Source organism: Malaya genurostris, chromosome 2, assembly GCF_030247185.1.
Source record: "Malaya genurostris strain Urasoe2022 chromosome 2, Malgen_1.1, whole genome shotgun sequence".
Classification (NCBI taxonomy): Eukaryota; Metazoa; Arthropoda; class Insecta; order Diptera; family Culicidae; genus Malaya; species Malaya genurostris.
Window position 1 is genome coordinate 36,873,311 of NC_080571.1, and position 22,223 is coordinate 36,895,533.

Here is a 22,223-nt window from a genome sequence, read left to right on the forward strand (position 1 = left end):
ATTGGCCCCTATTTATTGCATGGTACAATCTACCCACATCTCACCGGTGCCAGCGAAACCTCAATAACTCCTGATGTTGGTAACTAAAACATTGTTTATATTGCTTTCATATATTGAACTGCACAACCATTAACCGATGCATAACCTAACTCGTCAATTTACTTTTCACACTTCTACTTGCCACAGTCACAATCAGGCTCTAAACTACTTCACAATCGAACACTTCACCGTAACGCAATCGGTATAGCTGGTGCAATAAACAGCTTCGGTTACCCTACAACTGGCGGAGCCCACTGCTCTACAGGGGACTATATGAACAAGTTTATACTGTTTCGCGGGTTCTCATTATTCGACGTTTACAATGCATATATGTTGCTCTGGTTGCCCAATAATGGGTCCAATTACGTACGGCACGGTGCAACTATGGGAGAAATGTAAAAACAATAATATCGAACCTGCGAAAGCACCCAAGCTAGTAATAATACCTATCTAACCATTTTATGGGGCGCAACGGAACGTCAATCAACCTGTTATTGGTGGTGTAGTTGCATTTATACGCGTATTTGTTTATCGTCATGAGGTGCAAGCTATCCCAGTAAGCTGGGGCAGCCATCAAATGTTTTCATTGGAAGTTCAACAAAAAAACAAGAAGGCCCTTGGAAATTAACGAAATGTAAACACAACTCCGAAATTGCAGCAACTTAACGCCGGTTTCAATTAGTGACATAATGAACACCATCAAAGAAGAACTTTGCAAAAACAGAATTCACACCCGGCTGCCATGATTGCCTACGGCAGCGGTGCGAAACGAGGCCAGTAGTGCCAAGAGGTGAGATCCAAAGCAGATAAGAGCAGTCGAGAGCGGCGCTTAAGTAACCCGTTTATCTGTGAAACCGAAGGTACGCCTAGCTGGAAGGTAAAATTTTATGGAATTTATGTTTTTTCAAGTGTAGTATTTTGAGAATAGTTTGTTGAGTTTCTTAATTACCAAATGAAATGGTAGAATGCCGGACACGAAGAAAGCGAAATGATCCTTTCAATCGGTCTCAAAATCGAAGTAGTTCCAGCTAGGCGCGGTTGGCTGCTAACTTAAACAGGGTCCAACATGGAAAATGCATCAACCTTGTATGTAATTCAAACTCTTAATAATACAATATACTAGAGAACCAGCGCATTCGAATAGTCCTGACGAACTCATCGTCATCGCATTTGCAGCTGTACCCTCCGATTACAGACAGATTAATTGCAACGTGCATGCCTATGCGGCTGAATACGAACCCGTCCTACCCGTCACTTGGTAATCTTGTGCGGAGATCTACTACTGGGGACCAGGGTAAGCGAAGAGAAAGAAGAATTCGTATTTTGCATCACCAACCAACCAAGCAACCACCGATCTCCCCCTGGTCTTCCAGCCGGTCGGTATTCGTGATTGGTACAGTACCGTGGACAGCAGTGTGACTACTAGCCGGGAAAGCCGGTCTTGTGAGTTTCGCGTGTTGTTGGTGGATTCAGCTGACTGGCTTCGGTTATGTGCCGAGCGTGATAACTAAACGTTGCAGTTGCCAAATAGAAGCTGCACTTTTACTCTCGGCTGCTCAACTCCATTGGGCAATACCGCAAGTGACGTAAGCGGCACATGCATGGTTGACTGGGATTTGGCCCAGATTGATGCTGATTCTATCGCTGTTAGACACACGAATTCTCTGTTCGGCTTGAGTAGTTTGATGTGTTCAACAGGGACAGGAATGTTTAATATTGAACTAAAACTTTACTTACTTTTCAGTGTTCCATACTCGCTGTTGACCGAAAACAAGCTGTTCGTTTGATGATTGTGACCATGAGTGAAGGCAGCTGCGTCCACCCCCATCGTAGTACCGTCACCGGCATTGGCGGCCGAATCACGCTTCGTGCGTTTCTTGCCAACGTTTCCACCACCAGAAGCGACACTTTTTGTGGTCGATGTACAATTAAAATTGCTATTGTTACTGGCAACACTTGAACAGCAACTGTTCTGGACTGAACTGCAGTGCGGGGAGTTGCTAACTACTAATGCGTCGCTGCCACTGACGGTGTTGGAAGTCGTAAGAGTCGTAACACTCGTTGGGCCAACGGTTGTACTTCGCCAACTTAACGGTGTTCCGTCGGTCGATTCCTCGAAACTGAAAAAATAAGGGAAAAAAATTATTAAATTGCTCGTGTAAGTAAACTTTATCAGCAGTAGAACTCAAGGACGGGCGAGGTAGAATTTTTTTTAACCCTTCTCAGTCAAAAACTTTTGTGATTAAGGTCGAGCGTTGTGAGGAAAAACTACGGTTTCGTGTTTGATTTTTTATTCAAGCTGTTTTTAATTCTGTTAGATACTATCTAACATTTCGTGATCTCACGATTTCGCTTTGACGTCGCTTGGAGTAGTTTTTTTGCTATTCATAACTGTTTCAATAAATCCAATTTTCGTCTCCAGTGATAATACCAGGATGGCAAGTGAATTAGCAATTTCAATTTCCCGGTTTTTTCTCGGTTCTCCCGGTTTTGATAACAGGCCCAAATAGCCTATGTTCAGTATTTTTTTTAAATATTTCTCTCATTCAAGCTTCAAGTAGGAATCCCATGACCAAAAAACATCGAGAGTTGAGAAATAAGTATTTTTAGGGTATCTCCTTGGAACTACGATTAAAAATATCATCCACAGTTTATCCAAACGTCCATCTTCTGAAATAACAGTAATAACCATCCAGCACAATGTATTCCATCTTAATTTTGTCGTTCACTTCGACAGTAACTTCGATGTAACAATAGGATCAAAACAAGAAACATATCTGGCCAACGGTGATGGAAGTGATCAGTTCTGCATTTCACGAAGGAATGAAGCATAAAAATTCTTGCAATTTTCTTGAAAAATCAATGCATTTTATTTGAACTTCTTGCTTTTTCCAATAATGCTCTTGAGCGCAACTTTCACTTTATATTCAATTATTGGTGGTGTTTTGAGGTTCTCCAGAAATATCATCAGTTATTTTAAAGCCTAATGATGAAAACATAAATTTAAAGTCTTCCAATTAAAATTAAAATAATTATTTTTCGAACTATTCAATATTTTGCAAGACTACCACTGAATCAATCTTTTTAAGGCTATCTGGAAAATCAGTCCTTCTCAAAATTTATTCTAATAAGGAGTGTATTCTAGAGATGGGCCAAACCGTTCATTTCGAAGAACTGTTGAAAACTGAATAGTTGTACCGAAAGAATTAGTTCTATTGAACCGTTCTTTCGTTTTTCTGAAACTGTGTATGTTTCTTCGAAAATAATATGAGAATTACAAATTATATTTTGTAGTAAACAGATTCAATAATAGTGAGTGCTTTTTGCATGTGTTCTACCAATAATCATTCTCTTGACAAAATTTACGGATTGTGCACTGCTTATATGGTATGATATCAGAACCGTTTCGACGTTGCAACTGAGACAGCAATTTGTTTTCAACTGACATAAGCATAAGCCTCTGAAGCCTCTCCTGAATTTGTGCATACAAGTTCTCACAGAGCCAATTTGGCCAGTTGTGCAGTGCACTAAGTGTACATGAGGACGAGACGTCAACACACTATCGCCAAAGATGCTAACATATACATACGATATTCTTTCAGAGTTGGGGTTTGGCGAGAGAACAAAATCCTAGATTTCTTAAAATGTACGCTTGTCACTTTGGAAAAACAACAACAATCTATGCCTCTAGTGAATGAGATGATCTAAATTTGAATCCCCTATCATCGGCAATCTTCGACTGCTCCTTCGTCCAATTCAATAGCCTCATCATAGCTGATAACCTTCGAAAAAAATTAAACATAGATTCACTGAACAGGCTCTTACGAACTCAGAAAAAAAAACAAATTCAGCTGTCGAAGAAGGAAATCAAATACTCTTTGCAAACGGTGGATAAAGTTAAAGTCGACAACTTTGTCGATTTTGTGAATCCTATTGAAATCAATACCAAAATTAAAAAACAAGTATTATCACAATTTGACATAACTGAGACAAATTTTAATGCAATTAGGGGTATCATTGGCTGGAAACTAAAGCCACGGCCCCTAAGAATTCTTAAAAAATTTATTAAACATGTTACCTGATGAAATTTGAAGACAAACACTAGAAAAGGTCCTAAGTGCAAATGACAGTTCCTCTTTCTTTCGATTATTACGGTCCTATCGGCCATCCTTTTTCGGCCTTACACTTTGCATAGGATAACGACTGAAACTATCAACTTTCGATGTGCTGTTAAAAAAATGTTGGAAAATACAGGAATACGCCGTAATAATTGAAAGCGAAAATAAACAAAGAGAAACTGTAATTTTACTTGGAACCTTTTCCAACATTTGTCGAGATTTAATAGAAATCCAGCAGAAGTATCCACATTATCCTTATTTTTCGTTATGAGCATTCATTGTGCTGTTATTGATGACAACTAAGAAAGCTCTTATTGATTTTAAATTGCTGTCAAACCCATACGAAAACCGTTGAGACATGGGGTGTTGACCCCATTTTCAATGGATTGTGCACCATTGAACCTGTGTGGGACAATGAGATGTTTCAAAACTTGTACTGAACTTCTAGTTCAAACACAAAATTGAGTATTGCCTCCAACTTTTCATTTGTTGTATCAGGAAAATCACGATACTGAAAATCGTTGCTAAGATTAGGACTAGTAAATTTTTCCCGGATTTGCACTAAAATTCCCGGCTTTTTCCCGTTAAAATCTGATTTCCGACTTTTTCCCGGTAACTTACCACCCTGTAATACCGATTCAAAGCCGATTTATTGCTAACCAGTAACATTTCCGACATCGTCTATCGATATCTCTCGGTTTCAATCCGTACTGTACCCAATTTCCAACCTTTTAGATGTTTCATAGATCCAATGGATAGAATGAATAGAACGTCCAATGAAGCAACAATATCAACTGTTGGTATAGACACGGGTTGTCAAGCAGAAAAGCCTACAAATGTTTGTCTTTCGACAATTCCGTGGAAAATCCGGAGTGGTCCGATTCCGAGTGCTCAAAATCTGAAAGGAAGACTTGAGTGTGGAAAGGAATAAGCGGATCTGCAAAAAAAACTTGAACTAGAGGCCGCCAGCTGAACAGGTTAAAGTTAAAGAGTGTTAAAGCGTCTTTCAATCTGATATGTGGTAGAGATGGTTTCGGGTTTCGAGTATTTGTACCCGACGGGGTTGGGTTTGGGTAAAAAAATTTGATCGGGTTTCGAGTTTTTTATCAGGTTTCTGGACTTTTTTCGGGGTATAAGATTTTTTTTTAACGGGTACGGGTAAGGTTCGGGAATGGAAAAAAAATTCATCTCGGGTTCGGGTCGGATACGGGTAAAATTTTTTTAATTTTAAATCGGGTACGGGTCGGGTTTGAAGAAATGCTTACCATCTCTATTGTGTGGACAGGAGGTACCGGGGCAACTTTCAAACGATACAAACATACGAACCGGTACATGAAGTAGAGTTTTGTGTCCAAGAAGCGTGCAATGTTCTTGTACGAGCATGTTTTGACGCCACACAAGCGCTGCATTTTGATCTATGATAAAACATCAAACGTCAAACACAATTTTAAGCAATCTCCCGGTCAGAACCTTGCAATTAGTGTTTGACAACAAGTTCGCGAAGAAGGTCACGATTTGGCGAGCGATTTGTTGTTGTGGTCTGAGAACGGAACCAAATCGTCAATGATGGCATACCTCGTTGAGAATGGCTGAAAAATCGGGCCATTTAAGCGGGTTTTATGTCCTTTTGATGACTACCTACGGTCATCCACTGCTATCTGCATATCATCAATGGTGATAAAGAGTGATTTTTTAGGAGGTATAGGATTTGATTTAAAAAAAATAAAAAACCAAAAATAATTAAGAAAATTGATGAAATCTTTATTGGAATCGATAGAACGATCAATATAATTTAATGTTTGAAGATGATTTCATGCAACTGTTGACCGCGGCTCCGCTTTAGATGGGTCATGCGCAAGGTGCAATTTTGGCACACACTCTCCAACATATCGGCCGATATTTCACGAATACATTCTTCAATATTGGCTTCCAGTGCTTCATTTGTTGCTGGTTTATCCTTGTAGACATGAACCTTAACATGTCCCCATAAAAAATAGTCTAAAGGTGTTAAATCATACGATCTAGGCAGTCAATTGACGGCCATAAAACGTGAGATAAACTGTTCACCGAAGGCGGCTCTTATTTTGGTCATTATTTCGCGTGCCGTGTTGGATGTGGCACCGTTTTGTTGAAACCAAATGTCAGATATGTCCAATTCTTCCATTTTGGGCAAAAATGGTACTACCGTGTACCATGTACCATTCACAGTAACGTTCCGTTCATCGTCGCCTTTGAAGAACTACGGCCCGATTAAGCCACCGGCCCATAATCCAAACCAAACAGTGACTTTTTCGGGATGCATTGGTAGCTTGTATTGCAATGCTTCTGACTGGTCTTCACTCCAGATGCGGCAATTTTGCTTGTTGACGTATTCATTCAACCAGAAATGAGTTTCGTCGCTAAACGCAACTTTTCGATATAAAGCTGGACCTTCCGAGCAAAAATTTTGATAGTAAAATTTATTGATTTGCAAGCGTTGTTCGCTCTTAAGTCGATTCATGATAAAATTATAGACCAAACTGAACAGGTTTGGCAATGGCACAACACACGATTCCCCGCGTGATCGATCAAAAACCGTGTTGCCAAAATGATACCAGCAAAAATCACCCTTTCACATACCGAAGCAATTCGAATTACGATTTAAGTAATTTCGCCATCATATCGATACGTTGTTTTCGATATGCTGTAAGAAAACGCGGTACTCACTTTGCAAACATTTTTTTCATTCAATTCGTGCAAAACACTCATCATTTTGACATTTTTTTAAGATACTTTTCAGAAGATTTCCAAATCAATTGAAGAATCCAATCAGAGTGTGAACTGACAATTTCAAATTTCATCCGAGGTTTTCAAGTGTGTAAGACAATTATAAATCATATGTTTGATGACAACACGCGAATAATCATTTTTTACCCGTATTTGTAAGGTTTTGCCATCTGCATTCGTTCACACTCAAGTAAATTGAAGATTTTTTTCTAAATACATAGGATATGTCAAAAGAATCACCATAACGCTATCACGTGTGTGAACGAATGCAGATGGCAAAACCTTATAAATACTGGTAAAAAATGATTATTCGCGTGTTGTCATCAAACATATGATTTATAATTGTCTTATACACTTGAAAATCTCGGATGAAATTTGAAATTGTCAGTTCACATACAGATTTGATTTAGAAGATAAAACATGAGTAAATAGACTAGCAATACAACTTTTGATCATAATTTATCAATTAATCGCAAAATCTAACAATAAAAACAAAGAAAGTCCCAGATATGAACCTCACTTCTTCGAATTTGATATTTCATCTTACGATTTCTCCATAAATATCAATCAAACATACCACGAAAAGTTACTGAATCATTGATGATCGATTTTTTACCAAATTTTCACACGTTTTTGTATGTTAGTATTCGATTCATAAGAAAAAAAAACCCGGCATTTTTTTTCGAATCTTCAAGCTAAATCTGAAAATTATCAGCATCGCTTAGTTCAAAGCTCGCCACTTGAGCAGCGCAGTGATCGCAGGAGAGTTGGTTGGATTCTTCAATAGTGAGAGTGCTATTTATTGGCCTTCTAATGACAGTTAGACATGTTGATGGTGCTGTTGTACAAACGATGATGTTTTCGAATGAAGCTGTCAAAATACATAGTAATGTGCCGGCGAACGACTAAAATCAGGTTAAAGACGGGTATAAATAAACGATATAAAAAAACATAGGAATGTTTATTCTCCAGTGAATTTTTATTTGTCGTTGAAATTCGAATAATCAAAGAATATTCTCTTGTAATTAGGAAAAAAAACATTGATTTCTATCAATTAGAATTTCAACCAATGTTTTTAATATACCACTTGAGAATAAATCTAAGTTTTTTTCCTTTCAGAATGACCTACAGATTGATAATATTGACTATACTTGTTGACACCGCTCTGAAATAATTGGTCTGGCCGTTTATTCCACCCAGAAGTTGTTTAAACCTTTTCGAAATTTCGATTACGAAAATTGATGATATAACCTCACTTAGCAATAATATCTAAATATAGTTTAGTATTGAAGAAATTGAAGATTTACTTTTTATACATAAGTTGAATGAATGCAAAAGTTTTACCTATTCCGTAGGGTTGTTTAAGGAAAAATTATTATGTTAGTAACTACTTCCATATTTAATATTCGATTCCTATATTGCTCCATGTGATAATTTGCTAACATCATCGTTTTCTTGATCCATAAAATGAAACATAGAAGGCGCGGAGTTTATTTAAGTTTTGCGTTAGAAAGTCAATTGAATAATGTTGATTGGCACATTGTCGCGAAACTGAATTACCGGTAGTGACACCTGCCAATGAAAAATGAACCAAGAAAAGGAGGATTCTTTCGAAAAGTTTCATATCGGCAGTAGTAATTTGCAACATTTTTATCGTTTATTTAATAGTACAAATAGATATAAGCAATAAAAGTACACTCGGAGTAGAAGAAAATCGATTTCAAAGTAATTACTACTCCTTTTTTTAGAGTAAACTACGATTAAACGTGGAAAATCTTCAGAAATGTGTGAAATTGGGTAAGTTTAGGTTTTTTTCGATCAACATTTTTTCAAACAGAAACCAGTGTAATGTTGATTTCTCGAGTACTAGAATGTATAGCGATCGAGTACTATTTATTTTGGATACATTATTTGTTATTTCCAGGCATTTGAAAAATGGTATTAAACCAAGTTTCATGCTCCATTCTAAATAAACGTTAGTTCTCGCACAATGAATTAAGAATGAATCAACATTACCACCTCAGAGTAAAAACTTTTTCATCAACTTCTACTATGATTTTTCAAATGAATTTGCCCGTTTTTATAAGGAATCGTTGAAAAGGTGGAGTAATTAAAAATTTTCCTACCGATTCGACAGATCTTGTTGAAAGTATCATCTCTAAACAAACAGCGCCTCTACATTTCAGTTTTGCGACAATGTATCAATTTGCAAAACTTAAAATGCTCAATCGGCGGAAACTGATAATTTACCGCCCCAAAATTCAACGATATTAACCGATCGAAGCGCCGTCTGCATATCATTGTCGGTTATATCGCATATCATATCATTCTATGGCATGTGTAAAAATCTACAAGTCAATCGTGTTGTTCAAGCTGAAAATCTAAAATTGCTCTGCAGCAAATTCATTCGGGATTGTTTATTTTATTTTATTTTTTCAGTAGTAGTCGTGTTTCATCTCGCGTTGCTGACAGCAGAGTGAGCAGGAGAAAAGGGATACTGGTGAGATCGTTCCTTGGAGATATTTTATATTTTTCTAACCTATATTTCTCCTGAGTATCGAAAATCAGGTTTTGTTGAGATCATATTGTTTACCAAAACATATCCGGATCTCTTTCCCTCCTTACTAACACAAATGTTCTATCCCGTGATGCTCGTGCAGATACAGTGGTACCCGCGGTCTCTAGAAACAAAGAGTGTCGGACTAACATTCCTTCGTTTTCCTCAGTAGCACAGCATTTGGTCGTAGTCGGTGTCACTATTATTCGTTTAATGAAAGGTTAGGAATGAGTGGGCATGTATTGCCTCTCCCCCTGGCTCATTTTCTTGGTTCTTTGTGCATTTCCACTAATTCTATCAATCACGAAGTGCAACTACGGGCGATCTACTTCAGTTCAGCTCAGCTCAGCTCAGCTCAAACACACATTTTTTGTCAATTAAAGGATGTCTCTACCAAACGATTTCTAATTAGTGACGCCATCTGTCTGTCAGACCGGGTATTTATTGACCGGTGTGTTAGGATAGAATCATAATGTTTGGCCTAGTAAAATTATCTTCTTAAAAAAACAATCAGCATACTAAAAATCTCCTTCCCTGTCTCTGTGAGTTATCCCCTACTAGAAAACAAAAAGCTTGAATAAATACCTAAAAATCAAGTGAAACAGCTCAGAGACAGACACTGCAAACGAATAGACTCACAAATTGGCCACGGTCAGTTGGGCGCCGGCGAACTGTGAGCAGCATTCGTTGACCTGAATTATAGAAATATTGGCAAACTATTGAATTTTGTAACACGGTAAAGTTAGGTTTCGCCTTTTACTTTTAAGCGGTGCAACACGTAGATTAAAGTATAGAATGGCCAACGCATTGGTGTGAAAAATTTGATTCATCCAACTGTACGATTTCAATCGTCAATGAAATTTAAAACGTGAATAATGCGTGAAGGAAAGACGGCTATTTATAGCGTTTTCAAGTTTACACCATTTTGCCACCTGGTCGGCCGATGATTTTATTTTTAGCTCCAATTCGAACAAATAACCGAGAAATCGGAGGTCGTCTAGTGTTTGTTTCTAATTCTATAAATGGATTGTCTATATCTAATGTTATCTGATTTTCTGGTTATTATCCCTACAGGCAAGTGGACTTCAACCCAGAACTCACCTCTTGCTCGATGTCGCCTTGACGTCTCGCAGCAGCTGATGACGGTAACAGACCACGGTGCGCCTTTCGCCACCGACGCCGATCGAGAATGTTACCAGCTGATGGTCCCCGGTAAGACTTTCGCTTACCTTGTGAATCAGGAACCGTCGGTAGTTGTTGACCGGTGGAAAGATTAGTACACTGAAATGAAACCAAAAAAAAAAACACAAAACAATCAAATTATCATTTGTTACTATACTGTCAGAAATCACGAAGGCGTTTTTATGTTTGTTTTTCACCTGCCCCCGAATCGCAGTAGGTCTGTGTCGCAAGGCAATGAATGCCCCAGAGCCCTGGAAACGAAGTCGGTTTGCCCCAGTAGCTGACTGACTCTCTACAAACTGACCATAAGTCCGACGACTTAAGTTGTAATTCCGCGGATTTCCGTGTAAACTGGCCCCGCAGGTTGCCTGTTTGCAAACTGTTTCCAAAGCAGATCGACACTGTTAACACGACGTATCCAATCGCCCAGTTGACGGGGTACCGCCGTGCCAACATTCGTCGCACCACACACACACAAACTTGCCGGTACGGGAAGTTCACAATAGCCGGCCACAAACGCACTTCTTATGGGCGCCGTTGGTATGCTGCCTAGGCTTCACCGATAGGGTGAACTGAACTTTTCGCACATGGCTTGTAACTGCGTATGGTGCGGGAAGGGGAAGGGAAGTTTATGTCAAACAATTTTACTTGCATTAGATCCGTATATGTAACTGGCAAGCGAAACGCATTCGGTTTACGCTATAAGCGAGGATTTGTTTTCTGTTGATCGCTGAGTTGAAGTTAACGAGGAAATAATTGTTCGAACCAATGAACAAACAAGTTGGCCATGGTTTTTGTTCACCAGTGTGAGTTTTACCGAAATTTGAGTCACACACCTAAATTTGAATCAGGATTGCTTGCTGACCAATCTCAATCAGCTACAGAACCGTTTCGTGGATGCCGAGTTGCCTTGCTGGAAAACTATGTTTTCTCTCATATTTTCGATAAATGGAAAGATCACTTCCTGCATAGAAAACTGATATACAGGTTCACATAAGAACTGTATATAAAATTTGCTCCTTCAGCGTGACGAATAATTGCAGATGTCACCGCGATCGACGGTGATTTTGGGTGTCGCTTCCTCATAACACACTATTTTGGGTGCTACATTCACTTTACGGTAGATTCTGGTTTTACTGTTGGTTGAAATCACAAGTTTTTGTTTTGTTTTATTCCGATTGAATTCACGTGTGATTTAAACGACATGGAAAAAAAAGGTTGACTTTTACACTTATATGGAAGGAAATCGTGTGAGAAGTGTTCAAATTGTTGCAATTGGAATATTATTCTAATAGGCAGAAGTACTTGGTTATCGTTCCGAAACGTAGTGGAACGTTTTGAAAGATCGAGGCGAATAAGGAGTGTATCGAAAATAAGCTATCCACATACATTTGTGTTGTACGCATGGATTTGAGATGTATTCTTATACTCAGATCACAGCATGCTGTGCGTTTGGCTGTCAGCTTTCGTTTGTTTACATGTTTGTGCGGTTGAAATTCTGCGTTTTCAAAATGTCGCGTATTGAAAAGGAAGTGAACATTAAGGTTCTGGACACATGGCTAAGTGAGAAGGGTATTACTATGCGAAAATTGGCGAAGCGGTTTGGAATTCATCATGCCAGTGTTAAAATCATCATTAATAAGTTTGCGGAAAACTATTCTTAGGATGAGCTACCAGGAAGAGGCAGAAAACCCGGTTCATCTAACCCAAAACTGGACCAGAAAGTGGTATCTCTAATCCTGAAGAACAAATTAATGTCAATACGTGACTTTGCCAAAAAAGCAGGAACGAGTGTCGGAATGATCCAGCGTATCAAGAGGCGAAATCATCTGAAGACCAACAAAAAACAGAAAATCTCGAAACAAAGTGTAGAACAGAAGAATCGAGCAGCAACAAGGGCCCGGAAATTGTATTCGCGCCTTATGCAGTGTTCGGATGCATGCGTTTTGATAGACGATGAGACTTTTGTAAAGGATTACTCAAAACCCCTTCCAGGTCCACAATACTTTACTGTCGTCGTTGGGGAGGATGTGAGCGATGCGGACAGGTCGATTCAAATGAAGAAATTCGGTCGAAAGGTACTGGTATGGCAAGCAATATGTTCCTGTGGTTTGAAGTCAAGCATTTTTCACACTACCGGAACTATAAATGCAGAAATCTATCGATCTGAGTGTCTCCAGAAGAGATTGATGTCTTTATATAAGAAGCATAGTATAGATTTAGCGTCGGCGCATTATGCCAAAACCACTCTCAAATGGCTTGCGGAAAGGGTATAAATTTCGTTGGGAAAAATATCAATCCACCAAATCGCCCTCAGCTTCGACCCATCGAACGTTACTGGGCAATCGTGGAGAGTGTCTTCAACAAGACAGGTAAGGCAGCTGGGAACATGCAGGAGTTAAAAAAAATGGCCTCAAGTATCCAAAAAATGCGATGCAACACTTGTCCGGAGCTTGATGAAGAGCGTTCGATCAAAAGTTCGAAAATTCGTGAAGGAATAACTTAAATTTCATCCGCTTTTCATTATGCTCAAGTTAAAACCTCGTACAATAAAGGATCAACTTTTAGTTTGAATAAAATATCGTTTTTTCATAATTTGAAAGAAAAATTTGTGGATAGCTTATTTTCGATACACTCCTTAGTCGAGGAGGTGGCAGTGGTGAACTATTTCCAATGTATAGCAAATTTAAAATTTACAGACTTTTGGAAAATCTGTTATCTGTGCTTCTTCCAACAACTGTTTTGTGCAAAAAAACATACATTTTTTCACCTTCTCTATGTTTCGCTTTCGGTTCATCGGTGCATTAGCAGTTCAAATTGGTCTGCTATTGCAACCTATCATTTCTACTCGATCCGTTAGGCAGACGAAAAGTTTACTACACTTGTCTCTTCCAATGCCATTTTTTCATGCGGTTCTTTTCTGCGAATTTTCAAAGTTTTGCGGTTTTTGCCTTTCTCATATAGAAAAGTTATGCAATCATTGCGAAAACCGACTTTTGAACCGAGACCCGGAGGGCCGAGCGTCATATACCATTCGACTTAGTTCGTCGAGTACGCAAAATATCTGTGTGTGTGTGTGTGTGTATGTGCGTATGTGTGCATGTAACGTTTATTTGCACTAACTTTTCTCGGAGACGGCTGAGCCGATTTTTACAAACTTAGAATCAAATGAAAGGTTTTGTGGTCCCATAAAAAATTCCTGAATATTATTTGGATCCGACTTCCGGTTACGGAGTTATGGGGTAAAATGTGCAAAAAAAATGAAAATATGTGTTCTAACTTTTCTCATAGATGGCGCGACCGATTTTCACAAACTTAAGTTCAAATGAAAGGTCCTGTGATCCCATACGTAATTCCTGAATTTCATACGGATCCGGAAATATAGGGTAAAGTGTGCTAAAAATTTTAGACCATCACTGAAAAGTTCAAAAAACCGTAAAAAATTTTCTAAATCGACCTCAAATCTTCTCTAATCGATAGTTTTTATCAGTAGACGGTCAAACAAACCGATTTCGGTTATTCTTTTAGGAATCGAATTATTTTGAAGAATACTACAGTATTATATATGATAGTATGATTGATATGAGAAAGACATCATTACACCACTAGGTGGATAAAAAAAAAGTTTTTTATGCAAATTTTCAAAGTTTTGCGGTTTTTTTGCGAATTTTTAAAGTTAATCTTATATTGTCTCAAAAATTAACGAAACGCCGATCTAGTGTTATTCGGCTAAAGTACGATTCACACGTTATATCAGGTAACTGTTTCGGGCAAGGAATGGAAAACGAAGCTGTTTGTAACACACACTATTTCAACCTCATGGAACATTTTCACATCCGGAACGTGTAAAGGTTTCAATAATGAAAGCATTAAACTAATCTAAACTACCGGCGAGTCTCCCGTTCGGAAGTCAACTGCTCGTCTGAATCGTTCTTAAAAATGTTTGATGGTAGGTGTTTTGTGGTGAAAAAGAATACATTTCAAAATGGCGACTTAGCATTTGCGATTGTAAATGAGCTGTCAGATAGGCTGCCCGCATGTGCCTAGCAGATTTCCTCCAAAACGTCTGGCAGCGTCCGCCAGAAGATTTTGCCGGAATATTGGTAGAATTCCGGCAAGTGTCTGGCAACAATGCAATGCAAGTTTTGTATGCAAGCAGTTATTTTTATAGCGTTAAGTTTCTCTACCATTCAGCGATTTCTGTTGAAGCGTTAAACTTTTTCTCATTATTAATCGAGTTCATCTTATATAAATTAGGAATAATCTTAAGCACTCAAACTTTACCCTGGGGTAGTTGCAAATTTCTCAGGCGAAAACGACATAACATGGAATTTCATCCGAGCTTGCATGACACAAAGTCAGAGCATACCAATTATAGCTTCAAATCGTTTTATGGCACTTTTTCGTCTTGTTGTCTAGCAACAACCTACCTCTAGCATGCTACATGTAGGACTGAAACGATAGCTATAATTTTACTTTTATTTATAGATTCGCATGCTTCCTACAACTTCGCTTTTGCTTCGACTGACCAATCAGCGCGATGCTTTCTCTTTGATATATCGCTTACTCCTTCAAAACCGTCGTCTATGGCAGGGAAATCCGATATGCCGGAGATTTAGGACACTGCTCGCTACTAATTAAAATTTCAATCATTTATAATTGAAATACGTGGTTTGATACATTCAAATCGAATCTTAGAAATATTTCCAACCAAATAATGAAATAATATTAATAATTGATACAAAATATACTGAGCTGTAAGTGTTTAAAACCTGACCACACCACTTATATTTTTTCTTGAGTTTCTGATTTGCACCCCTATATAGAAAATAAAGATGTGTTCCACATCAAAAAGAAGGAAGAGCGATCTTGCAAGACGCCACGTGGTGCAAGAATAACCCTATTTCGCCTGTAAAATTTTGACAGTTGCCGGAATATTGCCAGGCTTTTGTCAGCTGTCCGAATTTCTCACAAGCGGGTAATAGCGGCCCTTACACGAGCCAATGTCATTTTATTGATTACTAAAGTAATGATATTCCATATTTGTATGGAGAATTCATCTTACACGTTCATTAAAAGTTGCATTACTTTTTAGTAATGACACTTTTAATGATCATGTAAAAGCCGCTCATAGTAACTTTTAAACATCCAAAATATCACAAAACATTACAAATGAATGAAATGAAAGATTAGCAAACTTTTTAGATCCATGTGATATTTAAGAATGAGCCTGTTCATCACGAGATTACATGATCGTGTTTTTATTCTGACAAATCCCATGTACTAAGAATATTTTTGGACGATTTTCCAGGTTTCAAAACAGCTCTCAACCTCACTTATTTGAATTTGATATTTCATCTTACGATTTCTTCATGAATATGAATTCAATAGGTTGTGTTTTGTTATTACTGGCTCGTGAGATGAAGACAATTCTCAGTTGCAGGAAAATATCAACTTGGTGCCAATCGCAAAGGATGCTGCAAAGTCAATATTCGGGACGTTTCTCGATAGGAAAGGAGGCAACGACTGACTTTCAAATACCTCGGAGTGAAGTTTGATTCCAAATGCTCGTGGGGAGGACACATAAGGTATCTGATCACGAAATGCCAACAAAGAGTAAATTTTGTTAACAATAGTTAAGTTCAAGCTGAGAAAATATTGTACATGGATGGATAACAAATTGAAGAGACTACTGGGTTTGGTATATTTAACAATAATGTTTTGGCCTCATTTAGGCTTCAACAACCTGCATCTGTTTATATAGCAGAGTTAGCAACAGTTCATTATTGCTTGAGTGTGATCATCACATTATCTCCAAACCATTATTTCCTCTTCACAGGTAGTCTAAACGCAATTTAAGCCATTCGCTCAAACACTGCTGTCCAAAAAGAACCGTTTTTCTTGAGCAAAATAAAACAGTGCCTGAGCGACATATTGAATAATAATTATTGAATCACTAAGATTATTTTCTTATTGGTCATGAGACTATAGTCCTTGTACGTGGTTAATAAATACTCTCTAATTGAGTATGCAGCATCTCCTAATATGTGATAATGCTTCATTCCAAATAAACATTAGTTTTCGCACAATAAATTAAGATTAACATTACCACCTAAGAGTTAAAACTTTTTCTTCCACTTCTACTATGATTTTGTCGTGAATACGACTTACTTTACTATGGGGCGCCTTTTCAAAATTTACCCTCTGAGAGAGTGATAAGTTTTTGATCGTGAATATCTCATGTTATATCTAACGTATCTCACATCATTTTCGCTACATGTCATCTGAAATATGATCATCAATTTATGATAACATTTTCAGTTGTATGACATAATCACAAATTATTCAAAACTAGAGTTTTCTGAAATGTTTGGTATCAACGAGTGTCAAAGAAGAAAACTTATGTTTGCGTGTTTGCGTTACCCGGACCCGCGTTACCGCGAGGTCCACAGCTCAGTTCCAGCTGCAGTATCGAGAATTCTGTTTCTGAATAAAATTTCAGAATTTAGTTCCAGATACAGGTTCAAGCATTCATTCGCAGTGTCAGTTACACTTCAAACAAAAGGCGATTGCGTCATCCAGCTGCTGGCCGTTTGTATTGGAGAAAAATACAACGAAAAGTGAACAAAAATGGGAAACATTATACAAAACCAGCCCTTCAAAGGGCTCTAATTTGTCATTTAAAGAACTTTAAGAATTACTTATCTGTTGAAATATGCAAATCGGAAGTGAAAATAATTAGTTTAGTGAAGATGAACAGTGTGATCGATTCTAATTGGAAAATTTTCGCTTACTTTTCTCGACTTTTTTGGCCTAAATACGTCTCACTTTACTATGGAGCGCCTTTTGAGAGCTTATTTTTTGTTCCATTTAACATAATTTTCTTTCCAAGTCATTGGAGATATGATCAGCAATGTGTGGTAGAATTTTCAGTAGCATGAGATAACCACAAATAATTCGAATTCGAGTTGCATTTTGTCTAAATATTTCATAAGTGAATGAGATAACAAATTGATATTTCTTTCATTCTAGCCTGCGTAGTTAACTCAGACCAGAATTCTAGAGCTCAGTTCTGAATTTCAGATTAAGAATCCAAGACCAGATTGTCTTTTTTATTTCCACAATTCATGATCTTAACTTCAGCTCCTCGTCCAGAATCCAAGGCCAGAATCGAGTTCCAGAATTCTGCATCTGTGGCTGAAACCGAATTTTAGGATTTGATTCTGCGCCTGGATTCTGGAACTGAGATCATGGTTTAGATTCTAGATCTGGACTCTCAAACTAAATTTCCGAAATGAATTCTGGACTTAGATCTGAATTTTGAAATTGAATTCTGGAACTGAAGATGCGAATCAGACCAGAGTTCAATTTCAAAATTTCTGTCCGGAGTTCAAAATTCAGTATCAGAATCCTAAAGTTGAGTTCTGAACCTGCAGTTCTGAAACATCAGACCGAAATCTAGGATTTCAATTCAGATTCATAATTCGAATGTATGTCCAGAATTCAGTTCAAAAATACACTACTACTACTACAGAATCTATGTTCAGAATTCAGTTCAGTGCAGGATTAGAATTTGGTTCAAGAATTTAGTTCTACAATCTAGAAGAAAAACTGAAATCAGGAAATAGAATCTGAAGATGTTGAACTAAATTAATTTGAATTTCGGAGCTGAGTTCGGGATCCGAATTTTAAAACTGAAACCTGAACCGGAATTCGGTACTAATATGTGATTAGGGCATATCGTGCGATATGCCCTTTTTAAAGTTACGAAAAATAATGCTCATTACTCAAGTTTTAAACATGAAATTCAAGCATATTGCGCACAATTTCGTAGATTGGGCTTCTATCTACGAGATTATATTGATTATTGTGTAAATGGTGGTTGTAGAGCCGAGCAATGAGCATTATATTTTGTAACATTCGCAAGGGCCTATCGTGCGATATGCCCTAATCACATGCTACTACCGAATTCTGTACCTAACATTCAGCTGTAGAATCTAGGTCCAAAGTACATTACTAGGATTATTAGGTTAAGAATTCAGTGTCGAGCCAGAACCCTGATCTCGAATTTAGTTCAGCAATCCCGAATTAAGTTCTAGAGTTCAGCTTCAGAATTCAGTCTCAGAATCTAGCATCAAAATTGAGAATTCAGATTCAAAATTCAATTTTAGCAGTCTGCTAAAATCTGGTTCCAGAAATCCAAGTCCAAAATTCAGATTGTTCAATTGAAGCATCCAACCATCTTTTTTGCGATCGCAGCGCTGCCCGAGTGACGAACTTTGAACTAAGCGATGGTGATAATTTTCAGATTTTGCTTGAAGATTCGAACAAAATGCAGGGTTTTTATTATTTTTTCTAATGAATCGAATACTAACATACAAAAACATGTGAAAATTTGGTAAAAAAATCGATCATTAATGATTCAGTAACTTTCCGTGGTATGTTTGATTGATATTTATGGAGAAATCGTAACATGAAATACCAAATTCGAAGAAGTGAGGTTGGGTACTGTTTTCATATCTGGGATATTCTTTGTTTTTTTGGTTGGATATTGAGATTACTGATAAATTATGATCAAAAGTTTTATGACTAGTCTATTTACTCATGTTTTACCGCAGTCTATTTACTCATGTTACTTTCCTTGCCGCAAACGAAAACGCGAACCATGATCTGATCATCGGGCAGCAGTGCGTAGGCTGAACCGCAGATTCAATCATCTTCACCGGACGTGGGAATTCCATATGTGAGCCCCGCAAATAAATGCGGCAAATCAGTTGATCTTTACTAATGTGTTTAAGTTATATATGTTGCTATGTGCATCTGGATATTTCATTATTAATAAACAAATGCGAAAAAAATATGATGTGTGACAAATTTTCTGTTCGGTAGGACACACTCGCCAATTGATTTTCCGCGAACCGTATACTTAAGGAGTCAAAGTTTTCCTTGTCGGTTCTATAAGAAAATTAAAATTGATTTGTTGTTGTTTTAAACAACAAATTTTATAAAAATAATTTCCGTTCCATGGGAGTACCATGTTGCTTTACGTTTCAACTAATGTGGCCCAGAATGTGCAACACAGTCCCACAATCCCCGTCTTCATTTCACATTACCTTTTTTGGTTGCCTTTCTGGACGAATTCTCGAATGTCCTGATCTACCGCCCAAACGAACTCGTCATCAGCTGCGCTAAGATATCGATTAACAATTGAGTTATCCAGTTTGAAGTTGACACTTTGGGACTGCAAAGGCCCAGTTGCGGATTATTCCGAAGGTTAACTGTTCCGTTAGAATGTGGGTTTCCAGAAGAACACAAAAATAAACTCAACCTTATTATCACTTCACCTTTCAAAGGACACTTTTTCCGTCAAAATTAATCACTACTCGATTCGAAGCATCCAAAACTTCACAATCCCGTACACGGCCTCGAGCACAATTTTTTCACCGATGCTCCTACTTTAGGCCTTGAAACTGGGGCAGCTCTCCACAGCACTCGTTCGCAGATATTTCTTTTTGTTTTCCCCTTTAGTAAATTTTGTTCACTGGTGAAAAAGTCTTCCGCTTTTGGCGTTGAAGCGGATTTAGAAGTTTGTTGCGTTGCAACCGCGATAGCCCGGGCTTCGGAACCGAAATAGCAATCCGGCGAAAGAACCGTGGAACACCCCGAGACCGTGAATCCAGAAATCGAGCGACATTCGTTCGGTACGAGATGGATAGCCAAGTATTTAGCCTATAACAGAGAGGACGAAGACGACACACGCAAGAACCCCGTTAGACGTTTAGCAAGTGAACAGATATTTGGCTCTCACACATACTACTTTGTCGAATGCACTGAACAAAAAAGGTAGAATATTTTTGTTCAGAGTAAACAGATTAAATAGATTCAGGCTGTCGCGAATAATTGTGAAGTTTGGTTACAATTTTACGGTCGAGTATTTCTTCAATCCTTTGTCAAAAATATTTCTGCTCAAGAGCATGTTTATTTTTGATGGTTCGATAAGTATTTTCCGACACCAAGAAAAAATCTATAGTCGAAGTTTAAAGTTGTGGGTTGATCAGCCACAACTACCTAAAAGGTGCCAATTCCTGATCTCTAGTACAAATAACTTCTGTGTAATTTCTTTTTCAATTTTGGGTCAAAGGAAATACTACAATAAAAAGTTTTAAGTTATCTGTATTAACATTGTTATACTGTTTGTTATAATTTTATTTTAAGTTCAAAACAAATCCAAAACACTTTCAATCAGTCAAACTCTATAGAAAATAACTATCGGAATGTAAAATTTACATCAAAAGATAAAGATGCCTTACAACTTTCACTGATAAAAATGAATGTTATTATAGTATGTTAACATTAGCACTGCTATTAAGTGATATGCAGATATATAGAGGTTTTAAGCTGGACATAGATTGTAACGGAATCGTCGCAGAATAGCGAATTAAAGAGCGGCAGAGCCACAGATGCCAGGTTTGCAGATTGGTATGTAAATTTGCTATTTCGTTTGTTAGCAGACTTTACAATTAAGCAGACTTTTTTTAGATTTCGAAGTTTTTATAAACAATGGTCAAATTTAATGACTTTTGCTATTACTGTAGGGTTTTTGTTTGGTTTTTTTCGTCATACTTTTAAATTTTGAGCTCGTATAGGTGCATTTCTAGTACGCAGACGTCCAAAAGTTCACTTGACATCTCTGCCAGAATATTGGATAGTTGTTTTAACCCTTTTCGCTGTATGTTGTATTGCATTTAACTAGTGTTACAGCCACAAGAAAAAATAATCGGATAGTGTATTGAAGTCAATTGCAGTACAAATGTATATCTGTCAAGGACGATCAACTTTTTGGAGTGGACGATTTACGGTTTTTGGTAATACAGGGTCCGGCACTCGAAGTGTAACCAATTAAAAAGGCCATAAATTCAGTTTGGAAAATTACTTTTACTTAATTCAAAGTACAAAATGTGTAAAAATAATACAAAATTCAAAGTCAATTCACTTTTGCTCGATATGACCACCTTTTGCCTTGACTTGATGACTTGAGAGAGCGAAGGAGTTACTTCGTTTGGCCGAAAGCGGTCAATTTCCGAAGATTGTATTTTCTGACGAGAAAATTTTTCCAATTGAGCAATTCGTAAACTCTCAAAACGATAGGGTTTACTTGACCGACCGTTCATACGAGAATTTGAGTCATCGATTGGCCACCAGGAGGCAGCACCCGCAACATATAATGGTTTGGGCCGCTGTAACCGCAGATGGGCGCTCTCCAATCGTTTTCATCGAGCCTGGCGTCAAGGTAAATGCGACATATTATCGTATTCTGGAGGTTGCTTTGAAGCCGTGGGCAGACAAACATTTCGGTGGCAGACCATGGACGTTTCAGCAGGACTCGGCACCGTCTCACAAAGCTCGAGTGAACCAAGAAAGGCTGAAAAACAACGTTCCGAACTTCATCACGTCCACACAATGGCTCTCGAATTCAATGGATTATTCTCTTTGGGCCATTTTGGAGAGCAAAGTCCGAACTAAAAGATACACCAGTCTCGAGGCGCTGAAAAAAGTTATTG

At 37.9% G+C, this 22,223-nt stretch overlaps 1 protein-coding gene across 1 annotated transcript in view; it reads right to left on the reverse strand.

Moving 5' to 3' along the window:
• The window catches only part of LOC131427836 (uncharacterized), a gene marked incomplete at its 5' end in the record, with an annotated part of 58,057 nt that extends 38,133 nt beyond the window's left edge, over positions 1-19,924 (reverse strand). The window contains 3 exons of the mRNA XM_058591378.1: positions 1,777-2,159; positions 10,582-10,761; positions 19,776-19,924. Of these exons, the coding sequence (XP_058447361.1) occupies positions 1,777-2,159; positions 10,582-10,761; positions 19,776-19,924 (712 nt within the window). The remainder of the gene's footprint in view (positions 1-1,776; positions 2,160-10,581; positions 10,762-19,775) is intronic.
• Between the last annotated feature and the right edge of the window lie 2,299 nt (positions 19,925-22,223).